Raw genomic sequence first — 10,791 nt, forward strand, 5'->3', positions numbered from 1 at the left:
CTGTGAGCAGGACGCACCCCACTAGCTTGTAGGTTTAGCTGAACACTGTGAGGTGGACGCACCCCACTAACTTGTAGGTTTAGCTGAACAATGTGAGCAGGACGCACCCCACTAACTTGTAGGTTTAGCAGAACACTGTGAGCAGGACGCACTGCACTAACTGTAAATAGTCTAGCTGCCTGACTGTAGTACTAATAGGATCAAAAGAACACCAGCAATTTTCTTCAGGTAGCTGTATTTACTGTAACAAGACAAGCCTGCCTGTCAGTAAGAAGATAACAGGAACGGATCTAGCTGAACACTGTGAGCAGGACGCACCCCACTAGCTTGTAGGTTTAGCTGAACACTGTGAGGTGGACGCACCCCACTAACTTGTAGGTTTAGCTGAACACTGTGAGCAGGACGCACCCCACTAACTTGTAGGTTTAGCAGAACACTGTGAGCAGGACGCACTGCACTAACTGTAAATAGTCTAGCTGCCTGACTGTGGTACTAATAGGATCAAAAGAACACCAGTAATTTTCTTTAAAATACTGTAACAAGACAAGCCTGCCTGTCAGTAAGAAGATAACAGATAGCTGAACACTATGAGCAGGACGCACTGCACTAAATGTAAATAGTCTAGCTGCCTGACTGTGGTACTAATAGGATCAAAAGAACACCAGTAATTTTCTTCAAAATACTGTAACAAGACAAGCCTGCCTGTCAGTAGGAATATAACAGGAACGGATCTAGCTGAACACTGAGCAGGACGCACTGCACTAAATGTAAATAGTCTAGAAGATAACAGGAATGGATCTAGCTAAACTGAATACAGTGTATATATATATATATATATATATATATATATATATATATATATATATATATATATATGCGCAACACCTGGGATGCATATATATATACACAATACACTTTAAGTGCAGCTAACTGACTGACTGTCCTGCCTAATCTAGCTAACTCAAATGAAATGACACGGTCTCTCTCTCTCTCTAAGCACACCAGAACACACTGCACAGGGCCGCCGTGCAGGCGGCCTTATATAGTGTGGGGCGTGTACTAAATCCCCGGAGCCATAATTGGCCAAAGCCTCTGTGATTGGCCAAGCATGCGGGTCATAGTGCATGCTTGGCCAATCATCGGCAAGCAATGCACTGCGATGCCGCAGTGAACTATGGGCCGTGACGCGCCACACGAATTTGGCTCGAACGGCCCATATCGAACATGGGTTCGACTCGAACACGAAGCTCATCCCTACAGGCAAACTCACTAAACAGAGGAAATAATACCCTGCCTGAGGACTGACCACCCTGTCCACCTTTGCCTGTGGACACATTTGTTGCTGGCCCCCTTACAGTGTAGAGGGAACATCTGCTTCTCCTTGTTGTCCTCCCAGACATTATTGGGAGGGAGGGAGGGGGCGGTGCTTATAAGCAAATGTAAAGAAAAAGTGGTAATCTGTACGTAGATGCACTTTAATCAATGTAAAGTGGTGTTTGGTGCACTTTAATTTGAGTACTCACACTTACACAGACACACTCCATGGATACACTATAATATGCTGCAATATAATGCGCCAAACATACAGTGACGCACTATTGCATTAAACTTACAGTAACGCACACAGAAGTAAATGGTGTTAAACTTACAGTAATGCACAAAAATATATGGCGTTAAACTGGCAGTACCACAAACAAAACTATACAGCGTTAAACTGGCAGTAACACACAAAAAACGATATGGCGTTAAACTTGCAGTAACGCACAAAACTATATGGCGTTAAACTGGCAGTAAAGCACACAAAACAATATGGAGATAAACTGGCAGTAACACACAAAAAACTGTATGGCATTAAACTGGCAGTAACACACACATAACTATATGGTGTTAAACTGGCAGTAACGCACAAAAAACTATATGCTGTTAAACTGACAGTAATGCACACAGAACTCTGTGACGTTTAAACTGGCAGTAACGCACACAGACATAAATGGCGTTAAACTTGCAGTAATGCACAAAACTATATGGCTTTAAACGGGCAGTAATGCACAAAAAACTATATGGCATTAAACTGGCAATAATGCACACAGAACTATATGGCGTTAAACTGGCAGTAACGCACGCAGAACTATATGGCATTAAACTGGGAGTAACGCACACAAAACTATATGGCATTGAACTGGCAGTAATGCACACAGACGTAAATGGTGTTAAACTTGCAGTAATGCACAAAACTATATGGCATTAAACTGGCAGTAATGCACACAGAACTATATGGCGTTGAACTGGCAGTAATTCACACAGAAGTAAATGGTGTTAAACTTGCAGTTACGCACACAACTATATGGTATTAAACTGGCAGTAATGCACATAGAACTATATGGCGTTAAACTGGCAGTAAAGCACACAGAACTATATGGGGTTAAACTGGCAGTAACCCACACAAAACTATATGGCGTTAAACTGGCAGTTACGCACACAGAAGTAAATGGCAATAAACTGGCAGTAATGCAATCAAATAGACGGTGTTCAATCGTCACTACACTGACGCTATCTGAACTGTTCCTACTCTAGAGATAAGATAACTGATCCACATGACTCATAATTTATGGTGAAAGCTTGTAGGTAATGGGTGACGCACATCATAACTATTCTACTGTCACATGTACTTTGCTTGTGGCACTGATGGGCTTCCCCATTACCTCAGTAGTCCTTCCAATCCAACAAGCAACTGAAATACATAGACATTCCCCTACCTCATGTAAAAATTCAGTGTACAAGAGAAAGAGATTTACTTTAGTGTAAGATGAGAGACATGTCCCACAAGCTGCACATCGAGACAGACCCACTGTGATGAGGTGTATGGCTACCTCAACCTGGGCTCTAACCAAGCCACGCCCCCTGAATTTTACTTTAACAGCAGTAGGGATGAGCTAATCTGTCAGGGGATTCAATTTGCAAACAATTTAATGAATTTTGCTTGAGGTTCAAAGTTTACAAGCTTTGTTTTCAACACAATTAAAGTCTATGGGAAGGGGGGAATCGTGTTATTCAATTCTGGCTATTTATAGGGCTAATATGCAAACAGGTAAGCCATGCACTGACATGGGGGTCATGTACCAATGCCAGGAAAAAAAAATACAGATGCCAGCTTTGAGGGTGACATTGAAAATACACACATTCTAATTAAAAGGATTGTGGGGGGTTGTCTTGAAGCTGTACATGGTGACACAAAACAGTACACATTTTGCAAACAGTCTCTGCAACCTTGAACTATGGCAATGCATATTTGGCTGTGGAATTGAATTTTTTTCTTTCTCAATTACTGTAGATTGGCTTACACACAACAGTAGCAACATCTCAATCTACTTTTTTTCAGTTTAAAAAAAAAAAAAACATTTTTCAGTTAGTTTTAGCAGTAACATGATTGTTTATCAATCAATAATAATCTCACATGAATAAACAACATGGAAATCACTGAGACTGTCATTGTTCTCACTGATGAAAAACTGTCCTGCTGCTAGTCAATTTCAATATAACCCTCAGTAAGAGATCGCAAATGATATAGCAGTGCTTAACTGGCCAGCAGCAAAACATTCAAAATGAGGGAGAATTGGTCATAATATACTAAAGACCACAGAATACAAAAAGATGATTTACTAAAAACATTAAGAGACCATAGATGATACAGCAATGTAAAGCTATTCTGCAGTGGGACATCTTTAATTGGCTAAAATGTACCACAGACACAGGGGCTAAGCTAATAAAAAGTGTGAGATTGTTACCACTACACATTGTGTGAATATTTACTTTATTTATCCAATCATGTGCAGATGAAATAGATAAAAAGAGATGTTCTGATTAAATGATAGAATAAAATAATCTTCATACATGTTATTGCGCTAATAAAAAAGACAAAATAATTAAAACCCCCAAAATACCTAAGACAAAAGTTCACATTTTCTTTTTTTCTTTTAAAGGAAAGTATTACTGATATCTGTTAGGAAGTGTCTGTTGCAAAACAGAAGCAAATGTTAATTTGTTTACAGTGCTAGTTGTATATACTGTATAGTAAGTGGAAAGTAACACAGCAAAGGGTAGCAACAAACAACATAAACCGATAACTATATAGATGCTTAAAATGACTTGGACTTATTGGGGATGGACAGACAAGGTGGAGAACAGAATAATGGACAAGAAGTCAGAACAACACAGGATATGCATGGCAATCAAACTTGCAGAATTCTGAGACACATGGCTGCAGGAGAGGCAGGAATATAAAGTCTTACAGCCGCCAGGGCATGTGATTATGGGAACTGAAACCACAAGCTATAGGTGGGGCAGGAACAGTAACCCTATTGAGATATACTCTGGCATAAAGAAATAGTTACATCCTTGTGTGTATGTCTGTGTAGCCCAGTCTGCAGCTCTGGCAGGAAAATAACTTTGTGTATGTTCTGCAGAGGAGATTTTTATACAAGCCTATTTTAGGGAGGAGATTGTTTTTTATTGTGGAACTGATCAGCCAATGTCAAGCCTGTTTTCACATGGGAAGTGGACTACAAGGATTATGGGAAGTGTAGTTTTGACAGACTGCATTAGCTTGGTGACCTGGAAAGAGGGGATTGCGAATCGCACAAGACTTTGGGGCAAAGAGGAGACGTGGTTTCCTGCTTTTTTCCTGGGGTAAGGGAAGATGTGCAGAGGCTGTTGCTGAGAGGACTGTGTGCACAATTGGGTGCTGAAAGACTGCTCACCGCTGCATCTGAGATGGAGAAAAGTACAGCAACAGGAATCTGAGGAGAGAACCATGTATGTTTGTGAAGACCACTGTCTGATTAAGGGGGAAGGACTTTGCAGACACAGACCAGCTGTGTTTCACTCAGTATTCAGAGGGAGACTATCTGCTAGGATTTCGCTAGAAGTTGGAAAAAGGACAGGGACATCATCATTATATAAAGGCATCAGAGTCAGTATCATCATCAGTTCTTAAAGGGACATTATCCTGAGTGCTCTGACATAACAGTTGGGCCCCACCTAGCCAGCCAGCAGAAGAGAGTATATGACAGACTTCTGAACTGTTAGTGGAGTATAATTCTTATTAGTAAGGATTGGTATAAGGTATTGGGGAAGTTGCTTTGTATACCTATTGTTTGTTTTAAATAGTATACTGCATTCTACTATTCACCTCTTTGCAATATATTCCTTGCTATAGTTTAATGGTTTTCTATATCATTACTGTTGTTTCATTTCTTTTTTGCATATAGATCTGCAATAAATATTCCCCCTCCATTCAGGTGTGTCAGAGTGTGTGAAGCTATTTGCAGAGTCATGGGCACAGGTGCAGGGGACTCAATACATCCAGCAGTTCTTTTGGGGGTAAGTGTTGCTTGTGTTCATGTATGTTTAACCATAAGGAAGCTTCCTTGCCTACCTTCTTGTCATCGGGGAAGCTAATCAGCACCTACATTCCCCATGTCAGTTCCTTTAATGGGGAGTTAAGGGTGCTGAGAAGTCCTGGCCCATCAAGTCACCTGCTTTTGAGGTTACTATTATTTACTGTTGGCAGGTACCATCATGATGAATGGTTTGGTTATGATTTCTAGAGTGTGTAAAGTAGTGTGTGTAAAGTATTGCTAGTGACGGGCTAAGCTAAATCATTTTCATATCCACTGGCCTATGTTTTTCTGAGCATTGATTCTTTACAGTTTGAGGATTGGTGAGGAAGATTGTGTTGCTCCATCATAAAAAAAAAACACATTTGTTCCCCTGACATGCTTACTTTCTCTTTCTGTTTTTTGCAGTGTACAATACCCAGGGAAGAGATTAAACCAAGAATGCATGAGATATGATGAGATAATACAATTAGTACAAACATTTTCTGTCATATATTTTACATGACCCCCACCCCAACAGCCTATAATGACAGTTAAGATATAGTTTGTAGATAGTGTACTACATACCTACGTGCATTTGAACCAATGGGCCCTAAATCAACTTTTTTTACAGCAAAGGATCACACCTACAGCATTAGCTAATACAGCATACGTTGCTGATAAATAACATGACAGATCCTCAGTGGCTTCTGTTTTTAACCAAGCCTGTGGGGATCCTGGGTGACATCAGACACCAAACATAGTCGTGACCATATTTAATCAGTGATGTCACCCATGATCTTTTTTACATACAGAAGCTGCTGGCGAATCTGTCATTTGCAATGAAAATAGTAGTGGTTGAAGATTGTTGAGTGGTGGGTCACTGTGGCATTGCCCATTGTGATTAACACATAGCTACATTGCTTAAATTGCTGGACAATATAATTGACATTGGATCTACATTGTGGGGCATTGTTTTAGTTGTTTCAAATTGTTGGTGTTCACTTGGTGATATTGATAAATAGAGAGGGTGAGTCTAGTAGATGGGGCACAGACCACAATAAAAACCTGACTGGTATTCTAATTTCTCACCTGTCTTTCCAAAACTAAAGGAACATTTTTTTGCCTTTAGTTAAACTTTAAGTCAATTTGACAACATTCATATACAACACATAAACAACATTTAGCTTTCTAGAGTATGTTATGTCCTTAACAATTGCTATTTTGTTTAACCAAATACTTGTATTTACAAATTGAGAACTTTATTTTATCATCGTTTGTTGCTGCCCATCCTGCTGAACTCCTGCAGCCATTTTAGTAGTACCCAGATGGCATTTCTCAGGGCTGGTTTCTTACATTTTAAGCCCCCCCCCAAAAAAAATCAGCATGCAGCCTGGCTGGCCAGAAGTGTGTGTGTGTATGGGGGGGGGATGGGGTAGCTAGCCTTTGCCTTCCATCTGAGCCATACCAAATGTATGCGGACATAGGGCCTGGCAGATGTTGGGAGTCTGTTGAGGGAATGGATGCCCCCATGGTAATGAGGGGGCACCTGATACCCCCTCCATGTAAATGAGTAAGGGGTCTATTTGTAAAAGAAAAATAGTAAGGGGTACATTATGCCACTGGTTATTCATTCACAGAAAGACTAAGTAGTAAATAAACACATCATAAGCTTGAAAAATTCTCCTAATAAAAAATAAAAAAAGCCCCATGATATAAATCCTTTGTCACTTAAGTTGTCTTGTAATGTAGATTCATGTCAGTCATGATACCCAGTGATCCTGATGACCTACCAAAGAAAAACATGCCAACCACTGCAGATGATCATCTACACCCCATTGTACTCCTTGCTACAAATGAAAGGTCTTAGGCTTGCAGCTAAATGTAAAAAAAAAAAGGGGCATGGTATCCAGGGTGATATCATTACCAAATATGGTCATGATAAAATAGGGAAATTAACACATTTAGTCAATGACATCATCCAGGATACCCCATCTCTAAACTGCCTGCTGGGATATATCATTCATGTTGAGGAGTACCCAAGAAATAGACATATCAGTATGTTTTGGGTAGGCAGGCATTGTTAATCATGACTGATGTGGTTCTGTATCATTGGACTACGGGATTGAAGATGGATTCATCCACCGGGCTAGGAATGTGATGAAAAGACCATTGATCTCATCAAGATGGGAACAGGGTGCTTTTCCTGAGGAGTCTTCCTTGGCAAGGTACTGGCCCCATGTTTTTTCTCATGGCACTTTTGCTGTAGTACATGCTACAGGTCAATTGGGCTTGCATTAAAGTTCTCAATTTATGTATTTTTGAACATGTTCACCAAACCTGCCCTCGAAGCAAACTCAGGCAGATTCACTTTTAACTAATGACAATGCAGTAGTATAATTAAAAGAAAGAAATAGAACATTTTTACCCTTTAATAGAAAGAGCCCAAACAAGGACCTTCATGACAGAAAGGAATTACCAGGAATTATTTAAATGAAAGCTGCAGATTTAAAATATTGAAAATAACTTTTGAAATTACATTAACATGTTAAAGCATTTAGTATATGATTTTTTTGTGAATCAGTTAATTAATTAACATCTGCACAGTATTTTAATCGATTTAATAACTGCTTGCTTAACTTCTTGGTTCCTTAAAGTATAGATAAAGGGATTCAAAAATGGAGTAACTACTGTGTAAAGAAGGGAAGAATACCTATTGAAATCAACACTGTTTGGAGCCTTTGGACTGACATACATGGAGATCATAGCACCAAAGAATATGACAACCACAGTAAGATGTGCTGTGCAGGTAGAGAATGCTTTCTGTCGACCTTTAGATGGGATTCCTTTTATGGTTATCATGATCCGAACATATGATGCAAGGATGAGAAAGCATGATCCCAGAAGAATTGTAGAAGCTAATGTCCAAGCTACTGTATCAATCACATGGGCATTTTTGCAAGATAATTCCAAAACTGGATGAAGATCACAGAAAAAATGCTTAATTGTATTAGGTCCACAAAAACTCAACTGGGAGACTAATATGATTGCCCCAAAAGTAGCAATAAATCCCGCACACCAAGAGCAAAGTGCCATGAGAAAACTTGTTCTAGTACTCATTAATGCTGCATAATGAAGTGGTCTACAAATAGCTACATATCTGTCATAGGCCATCACTACCAAAAGAAAGCATTCAGTTGAACCTAGAGAACCAAAAAAATATAACTGGGCAATGCATTCTAAGAAAGACACAATATGATTCTCTTTGATGATGTTAGATAACATCCTAGGAATAATATTAGTTGTGTACAAAATCTCCAAAAATGACAAGTTGCCTAAATAGAAATACATTGGCCTATGCAGTTGTAGGTCAACATAAACAACAGTAACAATAATAATATTTCCAGTGAAAGTGATAATATAAATAAACAAAAATACACCAAACAGAAGAGGCTTTATATTTTTAAAACCAGAAAATCCTAAAAGAATAAATTCCGTAACTGATGTTTTATTTGTGTCGATCATTTTATACTTACAAAAACTTTTGTTATTTGGTTTTGTGGTTAAAAGAATGTAAAATTATATGTTGGCTTAGTGCATTAAATGGTAAGAATAAAAGTAGCTTTTTCAAATTTGAAAATGTGTTTCAATGATGGTCTAAAATACTGGAACAATGGGGAAGTTACAAATTTAATAACCCTTTATGGATATTTCCTGTTCTTGTGTGAGGTCTCATTATGCAACTCATTATGTTTCATGTTACTCATAGTGTGCAACTAAATTGGTAGCCTGCCAAAAAACTGTAAGAAGTTATTTCAGTTTACTCTACATCCAATCAAATATAATTTGGGAAAAAAATGTATTAGTTTAGTTTATTACTATTACTATTGTTTAATTCTTGGAAATTTAGTATTTAGGCTCCCCTGATACTTTACTGTTTATAATAACACTTACACAAAAGCTGGCCTTAGTGATATCACTTGAACTGAAAATGAACAGGCCCTGCTACATTGCCTCAGAGCAATATGTGGTCAGAAGGCATAAAATAGCCAGCCCATAGGATGTACCTTGTACATTCAGTTTTCCTTCAAGTGCACCAAAAAGTATTTCAGTTGTGGATAGAGGAGTGAGGGGTTGGGGACACTGTCAGATTTTTTGTTGCTGGTTAGTCACCCTTCCTATTTGTCCTTGTGCCCACTGACCCAGACTTAGAGTGAGAAAAGGTCCAATTGTTGAGTCACTAGAACAGGAAGATAACTCTTCCAATGTGATAGCTGTCTAAAAGGGATGATATAAGGTCTCTGCACTGTGTATATGTTACACTTCCAATAACTCCATAGGTCAACTAAAGCTTATGCACTTGGACCCAAAGATACTCAGTGCTCACAGTTCATTACAATCCCCTCAGTGCAATGAATTACAATCCCCCATGTGGTTTGCTAACACATTTTACAAATTACATTTTTATTTACACATTTAATGATTATCATAAGCACCTATTGTGGTTGAACACAAAACATAATATAGAGATAAGCACATATTTTTTTTCTATTAATGTTTAGGCAGGTTAAGGCAGTGCAGAACATATTTTGGACTTTTGAGAGTACATTCCATATTAAACTTCAATTGTCAGAATTCCTTTTCATGTATATAATCTGTAGCTTCTGCGTGTGTGTCCCAGCTCATTGCAGGTGTTAAATAATGTCCTTGAAGATACAATCTCTGACAACAATTGTAAATGTACTGCAATAGATACATATCCTTTAGTAAACCAGACTCACTGTGTATATTCTATTAGAAGCACATACTTAAATATATCTTTGTAAATCTTTTTCCCAATGGGATTTCTAGCAGGGAACTAGCTGCATATTTTGCACACATTTTTCATCAGGAACACACTGTATCATATTAGGCATTCCATGTCAACTTCGAACAATAAAATAATGTTCACAGAATTAACATGGAACTAATAGTTGGTCACTTGTTTTCCCATCTACAAAACACTTAACCTTTTGTTACATTATATCATATTAAGGAACAGTGATAGGAAAAGTTATTAAAATGTATGGAGTTTCTGGACTAAAATTTTTGGTTTATAAATTTAAATGGCCATTCCATTGAACCAGGTAGCTAAGCTTCTATTGGTAGTGAAAAGTTAAACTAATAGTTTCTGATACCTAAGTAGTGTCCTTGTGTTTCCAGACTTGCACATCTGGCCATTACAAGGGGGATCCACTCTACCTATTAGATTTTTAGGTTTATTTTTATGTTATATTGTACAGAATACATTGGGAAGAGAGAGGACAAGATGGAAATAAACCCCAAAACTTCAAGATGAGTAGCACAAGACCAGAGACATTGGCAGATCAATCATTCCACTAAGTCCCTCTCTCAGCCCATCATATTTCATCTATAA

At 38.4% G+C, this 10,791-nt stretch overlaps 1 protein-coding gene across 1 annotated transcript; it reads right to left on the minus strand.

The window, feature by feature from the left end:
• Nucleotides 1-7,967: 7,967 nt before the first annotated feature.
• Nucleotides 7,968-8,900, minus strand: LOC141110588 (olfactory receptor 6F1-like). The gene has a single exon (XM_073602050.1). The coding sequence runs from the start codon at nt 8,898-8,900 to the stop codon at nt 7,968-7,970; it is 933 nt and encodes a 310-aa protein (XP_073458151.1).
• Between the last annotated feature and the right edge of the window lie 1,891 nt (nt 8,901-10,791).

This window comes from Aquarana catesbeiana, linkage group LG01, assembly GCF_042186555.1.
Source record: "Aquarana catesbeiana isolate 2022-GZ linkage group LG01, ASM4218655v1, whole genome shotgun sequence".
Taxonomy (NCBI): domain Eukaryota; kingdom Metazoa; phylum Chordata; class Amphibia; order Anura; family Ranidae; genus Aquarana; species Aquarana catesbeiana.

Bases quoted from the DNA above. Each gene is read 5' to 3' on its own strand.
- LOC141110588 (XM_073602050.1), bottom strand. From the start codon at position 8,900: ATGATCGACACAAATAAAACATCAGTTACGGAATTTATTCTTTTAGGA.